We start from the raw sequence: 13686 nt of genomic DNA, 5'->3' as shown, positions 1-13686 counted from the left end.
TAGATGATCATCATTTCTGAACGTATTGCTCAGGTTGTTCATAGTGAATGAGCTGAAACAGCACCATATATTATCAACTATATGAAATTTCCAGTCAAAGGACTTAACAGAGCACCTATCTGATTTTAGTTGCTTAGAATGTAATTATGAAAACTGTGCTTGGAGCGCATACAGTCAAGCTGGACTCACAGGCACAAAAAGCAACTGCTCTATTATTCCTCTTTCAATTGCTGCAAAGGCTCATTCATGCTGTCACTTTTTCTAATACAGAGAAAAGACTAATTAGGAACGTCGAGAACAAGTACAATGTTACACAACAGTCTCCCTCAACTCTCTCAATTTCTACAGAGCTGAAGTTGTTTTATTTCACGTGCTCCAAAGTCCTTCAGCTTCAAAGAATATTTTCCCGATGCTAAAGAGGAGTTTTAACAGGTGTGCAAGAATTTTCTGTTGTGGCAAACGTGTTAGATATTTATTCAAGTAACATCATCACAGGGTTTGTAAAACACTTGTACACGAAACATCGGGAAAAAAGAACGCACATTGTTATATTTCTGCACCGCTGCTCAGTTAAGCACCCTTGCCAGTAAATTCAGTTACCTACCGATACTTCACTTTGATCCGATCATTGTCAGGGTTGCAGTAGAGTCTTTCCAGATGCTCCTGGGAATCGTTGGTCACACTTTGCCAACTCTGGGTTGCTGTCCTTCTCACTTGCCAATGATAAGGCAAGACTGTGTGATGTTTGGGACAATCGCTGCCATAAACACAAGTGCCCTGGAGAAAATCCACACAGATTTCTATTCCGTCTTCCTGATGGGTGTGATATTGCAGCTGGTTCAAGAGTTCAAACACCAGATCAAGAGAAGCTTCTTCACTTTTATCCTGGAATATCCCAGCACTGAATTTATTGCTTGGGTTCAAATTGTATTGCATGGGACAGCTATTCTCTTGGAATAAGCCAGATGTGTAACTTTCCAGAATCTTGTCTGGGAACAAAGGACAAGCTGCACCATCACTAGCAGTTGGGTGCAAAGGATGATCCCGGAATGATTCATTATTATTATCAGCAGCAGTTCCAGGAGTAGTTTCTGGTGAGAAGCCTTGCTCTCCCGACTGGACGTCCTGCCCAGGATGCCCAGAAGAAGGACGGGCTACTGGCAATTGACTCTGCACATCTGGAGCTGTTGGCACCAGCACAGTCACATTATTTTCTGGTTGGGGGCAAGAAGTACTGAGGTCCAGAGTCTTTTTCACAGCAGGTTCACATAAATCACTATGACCGCCACTTTGGCCTCGGGGCACAAAGACCCTATCCAAGGTCCCAGCTCCCAGCAAACTGGTAAAGATTGGCCGCAAAGCCCGGAGAGTTTCTGTGTCCAGTCTCTTCTGCACTTGCTGCTTCTTCTTGAAGCATGGCTTCACTGGTGGTATCTTTTCAGACAGTCTTATCTGAGGAGGAAAGTCCTCTGAAGGAGGGCACTTCATTCCTGGGCAGTGAGCCTGCGGCACAACACACGCTGGCTTTGGTTCGGTGTCCATCAGACACAGACTTTGCTCTCTCCAAATCACTTTCAAATGTCCCAGAGCCTCACAAGAATCAATCTAGGGCAGAAAGGAAAACAAGACAGTTAATCTCTCTAATTGCTCATGGTTGACACGAACAAGATCACCCCTGGAGAGGATTTCGAGCCAGCAACAGCAAACTCCTCCCTTCTCTGTGACTGTGGGTAGCCCCTAGGCACGTAAAGCATGAAACCAGCTAAACTCCGGCTAATTAATCCCAAACACACACTCGTCGTCTTCTCACACATGAAATCTCAGAGACACTCAGGCACGCACACACAGTCCCCGGGGGGGGGGGGAGCAGGAAAGGGGGATGGTCTGATGCCCTCCTCCTTGTGATGATGTTTAATAATAAACAGCGCTTTAGTTCATTATATTCCACAAAAGTGAACACTGCATTGTTCATTTTTATGCCTCCCTCGCACACAGAGCAGCAGCATTAGCAGGCACGCCGCCCTGAATGTTCCCACTGCAATTAAACATTCATGCAGCATTTCTTCTCCCACCAGATAACCGGGCAGACGCATGCATTCCCAGTCCATCCACACGGATCTTCCCTCATACAATCTCACACATCCTCCCAGCAGCATCGTAGGAGAACTCCTGGTTTCGACTTAAACGAAGAGCAAACTTCATACTGACTTCAGCAGGGGCCAGGATTTAATCTTTGGTCTTTTTAGACACAGGAATTCAAGGGCTTACACCCTGTTCCTCCTGCTACAGCCTCATCCGTGTCCAGACACTCCCACTTCACCCACAGCCGTTCTCACATGCCCACACACACTCTCACACTGACTCAGATGCGCAGCCTGCACTCCGTCACCCTGCTGTGACACACCGAGCTCAGCTGCCTCCTCCGAGGCTAGTCAACAAGAATTAAAACCGGACAGCGAAGAAAACAAAAGGCAGCTAGTTACTCAGGAACAGAGGAAAAAAATTATTTTCAAGAGGAAAATTTTTTTTTCCTACAGTACAAATAAATAGCACGTCTCGTACGTCACCAGAAAGCAAGCTCTATACCTTTTAATCAGGAATCTTGTAATATTTGATTACATTTAATTAAATCCTCTGCAATCTCCTCGCACGTAACCTCAAAGCTCAGAGTGGGGCACATTAAGGATTACTTCCTGGATAAATGCATTCCAAGCAAAGTAACTTCTCATTTCAAAACAAAATCCCAGAAAACAGAGAAAATTTGGCAAGGATTTCCTACTACTGATGATTTTCTCTGGAAAATTTCTCACCCTGTCTTCCTTATTTTGGAACATTCATTTATAAGGCTTTTGCATTACCCTGGGAAACAGCACGTCAGGATTGCCAGGAAAAGGAAAAAAAAAAAGTTGTACCTCTCCAGTTTTCCATTTTTAAATTACATTTAAAGAAACTGGTATATTTGTTTGCCAGTTAAACTCCGAAATGATTGGTATCTCTGTTATTCTTCCACAGACATACCAGGCAATTCTCTTTCGAAACCACCAAGGGTACCTTAAATCCTCAAGTAACTTCAGAGGCTTAAAAATCCTCAACTCCGAAAGGGATCAGATGCTTCAGTTCACCGTGCCCAGGTTTAACAGCCCCTGCCATACCCAAGAGGATCTCCCAGGGTGCAAGGAGCCCTGCTGTGCTGAGGAGCTAAATAAGTGACTTCTGGTGTTTTTTCAGCCACATCTTTAATGCTATTTGCAATATTGTTAACGATCTCTTGATTATCATTTAAGTTTTGCTACTAGTTTTAAAGAACTGCCTTACTGCATAGAGCTGAATCCCCCAACTCTAAAAATAGCAAGCGGCAAGAATGAAGACTATCAGAGTTTGGTGGCATCTCTATTTCAGCGTTTTAACATCCCAAATCAGTCGCTATTATTTAGAAACAACATTCCCAAGCACCAAGAGCAATGCTATATTCGCACAATGTCTTTCACCAGAGGCAGATCCCTCGGTGGGAAATTTCAGTCCCCAAGTACTCGCCATCTCACGCGAACCACACCTCCTTCGCTAAAGAAAGCAAGTCTGCTGGTCTTAAATAAATTTTTAAAAAATAAAGAAGAAAAGCAGCGGCTCAAAGACCAAACCTAACACCGACCAAAGCCCAGCCTGATGGACAGACCGCCCGGCAACTTTCCGCGGTCCCCCCAAAACCTACCGCCTTGTGCTCCCCTGGAGTGCGAGTCCTGCCTCTGGCCCCAGTTTCAGGATACCTTCAAAACAAGATTAGTCTTCTGGTGGCGGGGGAAATAAAAAATAAATTGATCGCTGCAGCCGGCCGCTCGCACGTCAGTATTTCCACCTTAAAAACGCAGAATCGCCGGTCTGTCCGGTCGCAGGTCCCAGGGTGTTTCTGGAGTTGCCGTCGGGGTTACCAAGAGACGGCGGTGCGGGCAGGGGGGCAGGCAGGGGGGCAGGGGCCCGGCGTTACGGGGAGCGGCAGCCGGGCTCAGGACCGCCCTGCCCGCCCAGCGGTAGGGGCCAGGCCGCCCATCCCGCCCCGCAAAAACTCCTTCTGCTCCTCACATCTTCTTCCCGCCGGTTTAAATAGCGCTTCCCTCCCCCCCCCCCCGCCCAGAGCCCGCAGGCAGCGGCCCGGCCCGGGGAGGAGCTCGGACGCGGCGGCGCGGCTGCTCCCCGCCGGCCCTGCCGGGAAACCGGCCCGCCCCCTCCGCTCCGCCCCGCCAGCCTCCCCCCTGCTCCGGCACCCGCTCCGGCAGCTTCCCCACCGCCCCGGCACCCTCCTCCCGCTTTTGCTCCTGCAGCCTCCCTTCCTTTGCCCCGGCAGCGCCCCCCCCCCGCCCCGTCTTTGCCCCGGCAGCTTCCCCCCCTTTTGCTCCTGCAGCCTCCCCCCCCACACACCATTTGCTCCTGAAGCCCCCCCGCCTTTGCCCCGGCTGCCGAAGGGTCCCATCCCACCGAGACAGGCACACCCTGTTCCCCCACTCGTGACAGCGATTCACAAAGCGCCTGTATTGAACCCACAGAAAACAGAAAGCGAAGCGACTAGGTCGTTGCCAACGGTAAACGGGTAAGAGATTCCTTTGCGTTTGATTTACCAGGCCTTGAGTTTCACCTCCTGTCAACCTCGCGAGCCCCAGCGCCTTCCCAAGGAGGATTTCCTCGGGCAAAAAATAACTAGTCATAGGCCACAGACAGCACACAGGCGTGCGTGCGTGTGAGCTTGCACGCGAGGAGGGAGCTGCTTCCGAGAACATGCAAGTTTAACACCACGTCAGCCCTCGCAGCTCAAAAGTCACGCAGCACGCTGGAATAAACAGTCCTCACTCAGGCCAGAGACAGCACTCTCAACCTCCAAACGTTACTGAATTTCACGGTGGAAGTCTCTCAGAGAACGCTAATTAATGACTAAGAAGCAAAGCAGAAGCCCATCCTGGAACGAAGTCACCGTGACTCATTTTCTGTAGCTACACGGCGTGAGCTCAGCCCCCTTCTCGCTCGGGGCTGCCAGGGTTTGGGCTCCGGCTGGTTACTGCCTCTGACACACTCCAAAAAAGAAAGCATCAAGTGCACCAAATAGAACAGATGACCGTAAGTGACTATTTATTTAACATGGCGTAGTTTAGAGGCGGAATTCGTTAAGAGCATAGTTAAGAACTTTTTGTCCAAAAGCGCGCCGTCGTGTGTGCGTGTGCGAGAGCACGGCGGTACCTCTGCTGCTGGTGCGACGGCCGGGACGCTGCCCCGGTGGAGCACATGCCTGAATTTCAACAGGCCGTGTCCATCCGTTCACACGGGCTCCACACCGCTGGAATTAAGTGCATCTGCATCCCTAACTTGGCCAGATATAATAACTTCTAATAACTGAAGAGGTAAATAACTTCTAAAGAGGTATGTAAGCCAAAACGTCTTGCAGTAACAGGTAAATAACTTCTAAAAAGGTAAATAACTTCTAAAAAGGTAAATAACTTCTAAAAAGGTAAATAACTTCTAAAAAGGTAAATAACTTCTAAAAAGGTAAATAACTTCTAAAAAGGTAAATAACTTCTAAAAAGGTAAATAACTTCTAAAAAGGTAAATAACTTCTAAAAAGGTAAATAACTTCTAAAAAGGTAAATAACTTCTAAAAAGGTAAATAACTTCTAAAAAGGTAAATAACTTCTAAAAAGGTAAATAACTTCTAAAAAGGTAAAATTTATGTTGCTGGAACACTTACTATATTATTTGTGTTACCATTTTCTTTTTAAATCCAGTCTTTCATTCCTTGTGCTCAGTGATTTTATGAAATTACATATACAGAAAATACACGCATCTGGGAAGAAACTGCCGTTTTAAGATGGCACAAGGTTTACGGCGCGGTTTGGAAACGCTGCACAGCTGCGTTTACAATGCAGGGAGAATATGCCATTTCCACAAACAAATTACAAACATTGAGCTTCGTGCAGTTGGAGCTGACTTCATATAGAATGACACAATAGAGGCTGAGTAAAGAAGGCATCCATATCTACAGGAGCTGAAAACAAATTATCATCTGTAAATTAATTGAACCCTTGAGTGTCTGAAACATCAGACAGGCACAGCCTTACGCTCTGTCTGGACTCGACAAAGCAAGAGCTTTACCAAGCACGGTGACTGGTAATGTGTCATATCCTCATTTAGTGAGAAAGAACCGTATACACGCTTGCATTTATCTTCTATTACCAGAACAGAAATTATCTGTTTGGAACAGCTTCTTTCATGCATGAGATATAAATAAGTAGCACATATGGCTGAACTACACACTAAGGTACGCACAACTCCCACTGCAGTGGGACTAAGGATGCAACTGAGAGAAGACGGAGGCCTGGAATAACCATCTTTCTCAAAACAAATGTATAATTAAAGGAAATACATCACCCCAGCAGATCATACACCCATTTCTGAGGCTACCCCACACCAATATATAAAGAAACTATGACCACCATGAACATATGATCTCATTTTTAAACACACGTTTAAATCTTAAGCAAGAGAAAGAAAGCTTTAATTATTTCTTTCAGATGGTAAACTGCATCGGAGTGAATGCAGCCATTTACAATTCTGACTTGCAAATAATGGAATAATCAGTATGCACACTTCACTTATTTGCTGATGAAAGAAGGGAAATGTCTTTGACTTAAACGTTCACCCTGAAAACAAAGTTCTCAGGCTCCAACACATTTTTTTCTAGTGACAAGACCTCCTTTTCTACCTTAATACTTGCACAATGAACATTCTTAACTTCTTAACACACAGCCCATTACAGGAAGGTTAACTGTCCTTTCCTGATGTTTTATATGAAGTGAAGTCAACAACTGGTGGGAACTGGAAGGATGCTGGGGAACAAGGCGACACACAAAAGGTGTGCTGCATCTTCCTCCGAAGCCCTTCCATCCCGAGACTGTTGCACAGATTCTTGCTCTGCATTTTCAGCCAGAAGGAAAAGGGAGAGGAACAGTCACTGCCACAAGCTCTTATTTTAGCTCCAAGTATTTCTGCCAGACAATCCAGCAGAAAGCTGTTAGACTCCACGTTCTCCATCTTCCACCACATTTCCCTCCCAACAAGAGTGGTATATATCACCATTTTAAAATCAGGCAACAGTACAAAGGTTCCAATATAACCCAATTAATATAGACACCCAGAAATCAAAGTCTTAACTTTTTCCACAGTTGTATTTCACATGTTCTCAGGACGCCTTTACCCTGCAAACTGCCTCTTGAGGACCTTTGTTAGGCTGCTCTAACGGAGCACTCCACACATTGTGGAAGAAACAGTGAGAAACTACTGTCGACTTATTTTTCAAGGGAAAGTAAAGGTTCCTGAAGGAAGGTTGAAAAAGAGGGCCACGGTGATGCTAGATGTGCCCACTTGCAGTAACACATGGGGGAAAAGCTATGGTTCTTGTAAAACTGAGCTTGGTTAAAAGATCCCCTGCCATCGAACCAGAGGGAAAAACTGTTGGCGGTGGCTGGCAGCAAGTGTGGGGAAGCCCTCTCAGTAAAGATTAACAATCCCTGCGGATGCAGTTTGGGGGATGTTGCGGCTTGATATTTTGGGGAGCAATACTAATGCAGTATATGGACCAATGTGTTTAAACCCTTCTTCTCCTGATTCTTTGTAACCAGGAAAAGAAGTTAATGAAGTTAAAATACTTCCCTGACTTCAGAATATCTTTCTAAACTGCACTATCTAGTTCAGTCAACTGTCCAAAACTTTTAACATTTCGTTTTCTCAATTATAGAGCAGGTGAACATTGAAACTACTGAAAAGGCAGGATGTTACGTGGTGATACATGACACACATCTTTCCATAGTATCTAAGGCTGCCTTTCCAGAAAATAAGGCAGCCTTCCAGAAAAAGTGATTCAAGGCCATCATGCAAACCCATCAGTGCTGTGAAACTACTTTTCATTGATAGTACAATAATTCGTTTAATTTGTAGTCTGATAATCACAAAACCACTGCTATCATTTCAAGATCTTGCTAATCAACACAAGAGTTGCACGACTGAAACTCATGCTTGCAAAAAGTTATATTGATGGGAAGGCAACTTATTTTGAGATTACACGTAACACTGTTCTTAGGTGGTCTTCATCGATTTCAAGGCATCAAAAAAATTCCTCTTGTGAGGAATCTCAGTGCTACTGTTCCCAAGGTGCCTATACCCTGTATGTCTAAAATAATCTACCTCGCTTTACACTGCACATCAAGGACAGAATGAAGTTGACTTCAGTAGTACCAGAGTTTCCTCCAAGAACTTCTCTATCATTTGTCCAATTTAATCAATCACTACATAACATTTTACATTTTTTTTTTAAATTGCTTTTTAGTGCAATTTCCACTACATACAAGGTAAAGAAATCAGTACATATTACTACATAAAATACTGAAATCTACAGTTCCAGGCGCTTTTTTTCTTACTATTATTATTCTGTAATGTAACTATATCAATATTTTCTTAATTGTCTGCTCTAACAATTAAGCAAAAGTACAAAATGAGACATATCCAAGGTTAAGCAACAAGTCAGTGGCAACTGGAAGAGGACACGGGTCCCTTGACGCACACAACAGCACCTGACACACTGGATCAACCATTTAGCACTTCAAAGTCAAAGAGAACATACAAATGTACATGCCTCTTTCTTTGCTGCGTAGCAGCAGGTAAGAATGCTGAAAATAAGGAATGAAAGTTGTTATTCTTAAGCTACTGAATCATTATTTGCAGTAGGAAACAGTCATACCACCTTTATTTTAGTAAAAATACTAAACTTCTGACTTTAATTTACCAGTGGAAAAACAATCCATCTATTAATGTTTTACAGTACTGAACAAAAGATGTACATTTATTACAGAAAGCAATATGAAACTCAGGAATTCATTTATGTAGTTAATTTTTATGGTAATGCTTTAAAATTAACCAAGTAGATGGTTCTTTTTCATACCAATGCTTGATGCAAAGTGCTAATCGCCTTCAAATAAAATTTTAAGCCCTACCCTTGTTCTGACGTGGACACGTGCCAGCAAGTCAGGTTAGGTAAGTACCAAGGGAAAAGAAACGTCAATGATGGAGATATTTTTGTAAAAGTTAACAGGTGGGAAAAGAGAATCTGATCCGTTCACCCTGTTATCAAGATGTGCTAACCCTTCCATACCTATTAGACTTTTGCAGTAGTCCATTTTTCATAATATGTCAACTTATTATACCTAGATTTCTTTTTTCTCCCGTTGCATAATTAAATATTTATAATTTTTATTTTCTGTGTGCATTTCTATCCTCCTTCTTAATACTAAGACTGCTAATTTAAATTTTTTTTAAGTGAAAAAAGCCCTTGCTGTGTTTCTGTGAAGGTGAAATAATGCAGGCCAGCTTTCACTAATGAAGAGAGAGGAAGGCAGCAAAGGTTTTCTCAACACCAGCACCCGGGTAGCCTTTGCCGGAGTGACACCCAGTGGGATACATCTTGCTTTGGTCCGTCCTGAAGATCTGGAGGGCAGAAATTTCAAGGTCCAAACATGCTGAGATGAAATTTTCTATTAATTAAAGTCTCCCTCCCCTGGCCAGGCTGGTACATCTAACTTCAGGTCAGAAGGAGGACCTCTGCAGAGTGGTAAATGGTTCATGCCAGAACCTAGGAAAGAAGCTGGGACTCTACTTTGCTTTGGAGTGCAGAGGGGGGCACCTGTGTTGTGTATCTACGTTTTTAACAATGGCTGACCTCCAGACACTGTCAGAATGAAGAATTGCTTCTGAAAATGCCATTAAATTTAGAGCAAGATGATCAGTAAGTAAATAACTAGAGTAATTACTATTCCCCCTTGTGCCCTATTGCTGTCAAATAGAGCCAGAAATCTCCGATAACTAAGCAGTATTGCATATCTGACTGGTAGATGCATTTGGCTCTGTGGAGGACAGCAATAACCTAAAACCACAGTGTTTTTAAGAAAAATAAACACGTATTATTCTTCTGGTACTGTCCACAAACAAGTAAAAAAAACCCCTCATCCGCTTACACGTGATAAACCAGAACTGGTATAAGTAGAAGAAGGTGGCCAATTTATAATCTTTAAAATAAAAATCTTCTTTGCTAGTTAAATGACATTCACTGTGTGCTGGTTTTTTTTCTTAGTAAAACCTCATATTCTTTCACATTGCTCAAACGAGAAGTATCAAAACTAGAGCAGTTCCAATTTATCAATATTAGTAAATGAAACCTTTTGAATCCAGACGCAACTTTTACATTTGCAGCTAGCAGTAACAAAAATCAGTAATCAGATTGGTCTCAAATTCACCTTCTTTTAATATCTTGTGCTACTAATTAAAAGTTTTAAAAGGACACCATTCTGTTTCTCTTATTTAATAAAACCTGAAAGTTTGGCAAAAACATTTCTCAGAAAAAAAAATTGTATTACATATATGAATATCACCGCACTTCTAGTTATTTTGCTGACTATCAGATAATCTTATCTCCAAGTGATTTATGATTCATGTATTTGGACAGGGAATGCATGATTCAAAAGCGGGCCCTTTTCTTGGAAAATTTGTTGGAGTTAATCATTTCTGCAGAGGTATCTTACTACCCTAGGAGTGCAGTCAGAGAGGAATGGACCTAGAACTTTGGCCTACACATGCAGAACACTTTAATGCCTTCAGTGTATCAGTACGGTAACATTATACAACTTAAGCTGAAGCGTTACTAAGAGTTCCTGTTTATCTTATGAGACAAGAAATAATTTTATCACAAAATAGAAAAAAAAAATTGTATCAGTCATACTGAAGTCAGCAGTCTCTCAAGAAGTCATCTTTCTAGGCGTTTTCTTCTACAGCTGTACTAACCAGTGTTGCACCAGTCTGAGAGAAAAATTAATGATGCTTCAAAACGAAAACTAAAAAAAATCCAACCCCCTTATTCTTAAAGTTCATGCAGTGAGCATTTGCAGGGGATCAGGCACGAATTAGGAACAGGTTAACACATTTCAGTACCCTAAAAAAAAGCCCCAAACATCTGAATAGCATTTTGTGACGGGAGTCTGAAGGCAGCCTTTCACCAGTGTGAACGGGACTGCTGGAAACAGTGCCTCTTGCTCAACGTTAAACTTCTTGACTTGCTCACCCACAAAGCATCAATGTATCCACTCATGTCTCGGATACAGACCCGAGAGACACCGGGACATCCGAGATTAAAGCACCCATCCAATTTTGAATATTAGATCCCCGAGTTAATACATAAAATGATAGAAAATACACCCACAATGGGGACGTGCTCGTTTGGTTTACCTAGGATTTTGTTGAACGGGTGCACCCTCTTGTGGAAGTCTCTTCGATCAGTATAAGCCACGTAGATTTAGCAAAGGCCCAGCCAACACCACGCATCCTTAACTAATACAAGCAACACAAACTGATTCCTGTAATACCATGTAACTTTTGAGATTTTTTTGAAGGTTAATTCTAAAGCGCTGATGATTCTGGAACACTTAGATCCTGCCACAAGGCAAGCAGTAACGTATGAATGGTGGTGCTTTGTTCCTTCTCCTTTAGGCTATTTAAACTAAACAAGAATGGGAATGTTCCTGTATAAGGCAGTGGTGACAACTAAAATTTAAACAGTTCTAAAATTAACAGCTAGCTCTAACAGACAGGTGGTTTACTATCTACATGCAAATAATGACCATTCTTTAACCAAAAATTCAACTAATTATAAAGGGACACCTGGAAGGTAACATTACCACAGTATTTTACATCTGAAAAAAACAGCCAAGAGCTGCTCACCACAGCACACCTTCAGGAAAGCTTTAGTTACCCAGTAAAACACTGATTCTAAAGACCTGCAACACCCTTGCAAAGTTGAAGGTGTGAATGAAGATCTCTGTAGCTATCCCTTGAAAAGGTAAATCCTTACAATATAAAAGGGAGAGATATACATTTGACTGCCCGTTCTACCAAGCTCTGCATGATTCAAACAGCAAGGAGGAAGATAGCAGCAATAACATCTTAAATTAGAAATAAAATAAATGAATGGAAGAAATTAACACTAAATTCAACAGAACATTCTTCTTCTAAGATACAGGAGATGAAGAACAAAAATCTGAAGCTCAGGAAATATTGTTAACGTTCCAATCCTCAAACTTAATTGTGCCTCCTGAAAATGGCAATAATAATGGAAATTATTCACAAACGTATCACGTGCATCCAACAGGCTAGGCATGGTTCCAGATCAGCTGTAGCAACACAGTCAAGTCTAAGCCTGAGCAATGATACAAAACCATCTGGAAGAAAATGGGGTGAGTCCTTCATTTTGCCTAATACATATGTAAGGAACCAACTAGGAGACGCACACATTGCTTTAGAAATGCTGCGTGGTTTCCTTCAGAACTGCATGGCACACAGTTTGTCTCAGTGTTGACTCCCAGAGCCTCCCTGCTGCGGATATTGTGAGCAGCTGGATGGGTAGTCTGCAGAACACATAAATAAAACCACAGCATTAGATAATATCATGCAGAAAACAGCAAAACGATTGCTATATTCAGCAGATGTTCTTTGTCTGAAATAGCCTTAAGTGACTATGAGTAGGAGAGATGCTCTGCTCTACGTTTTAGAATGAGAACATGCATTTGAAAGATTATTTCTTTACAGAATAATTATTGTGTGGGAGTACACTATAAATGCTTTATTTCTAGAATTCAGCAATCTGTGTGTTGCTAAATTCAGCATTCCGGAAGGGTACAGGATATTGCCTGGTTATATTTATTTTGTCCATGAAGATTTTTTTTTTTTTTTGCATGTCGTACAGGTTTTTAAACTAGAAAAAAATCTGTAACTTGGAAGAATTTTCTCTGATATATAGGTCCAGGCTGAGTCTAGCCATGACTGGCTAGCTAGAAAATACAAACTAATTCTGTTTTCTGTGGATGGATTAATCTCTAATCTATACCAATACAGCATGAAGTAAATGAATCTGGATCAATTCGATCCAGAGGTAGTTCAAACCTGCACCACGCTCAAGGTCACCACAGGCATGAAGCCACGCTGCCGCTAAGAGCAGCTCCGTTCAGCAGCGTCACAGAAGTTTTGAACTGCTTTTCTGTAACATAGGCTTTATATCAAGCTCAGTAAAGCCAACCTGGAGAAGAACCAGACCACCGCAGACACCTGAGGGGCTGTCTATAGTGAGCCTGGCTCCTGTCCTACTCATTAGGTCTAGCTCCACACCAGAGTCCCTGGATCCAACACTGCTGCTGCAGAGCACATATCTAGCCACACCTCCACATACCTGGACATCCCCTGCACAGCTCTCCTGTGAGAGCTTTCTGACCCACCTAGGAAGTGATGCCCTTCTCACTGCTGGCACTGCTACACCCAGCCTGACTCTTACAGAATCACAGAATCATCCAGGTTGGAAAAGCCCTTGAAGATCCTCCAGTCCAACCATGAACCTCACACTGACCCTTCTCAACTCCACTAGATCCCTCAGCGCTGGGTCAACCCGACTCTTCAACCCCTCCAGGGATGGGGACGCCCCCCATGCCCTGGGCAGCCCATTCCAACGCCCAACAACCCCTTCTGGACAGAAATACTTCCTAAGAGCCAGTCTGACCCTGCCCTGGCACAGCTTGAGGCCATTCCCTCTTGGCCTGGCGCTTGTTCCTTGGTTCAAGA

The 13686-nt window shown here is 43.1% G+C and overlaps 1 protein-coding gene and 1 long non-coding RNA gene across 3 annotated transcripts in view; one reads left to right on the top strand and one right to left on the bottom strand.

The window, feature by feature from the left end:
- Positions 1–13686, bottom strand: part of TIPARP (TCDD inducible poly(ADP-ribose) polymerase) — a 43097-nt gene that overhangs the window by 20701 nt on the left and 8710 nt on the right. Inside the window, exons 1-2 of one of the 2 annotated variants that reach the window (XM_074878392.1) lie at positions 3710–4105; positions 605–1605 (exon numbers count right to left, since the gene is read on the bottom strand). In XM_074878392.1, coding sequence (XP_074734493.1) covers positions 605–1542 — 938 coding nt within the window. In that variant the 5' untranslated portion in view covers positions 1543–1605; positions 3710–4105. Of the gene's footprint in view, positions 1–604; positions 1606–3709; positions 4106–13686 lie in introns of those variants that run through there. The other variant, XM_074878393.1, reaches the window with a different exon arrangement.
- LOC141947361 (uncharacterized) lies at positions 4378–10131 on the top strand. Its single transcript, XR_012630092.1, has 2 exons — positions 4378–5103; positions 5766–10131. It is a non-coding gene; the product is annotated as an uncharacterized LOC141947361 (long non-coding RNA).

The sequence above is a fragment of the Strix uralensis genome, chromosome 9 (assembly GCF_047716275.1).
Source record: "Strix uralensis isolate ZFMK-TIS-50842 chromosome 9, bStrUra1, whole genome shotgun sequence".
NCBI lineage: Eukaryota > Metazoa > Chordata > Aves > Strigiformes > Strigidae > Strix > Strix uralensis.
This window is presented reverse-complemented; position numbering and strand designations above follow the sequence as displayed.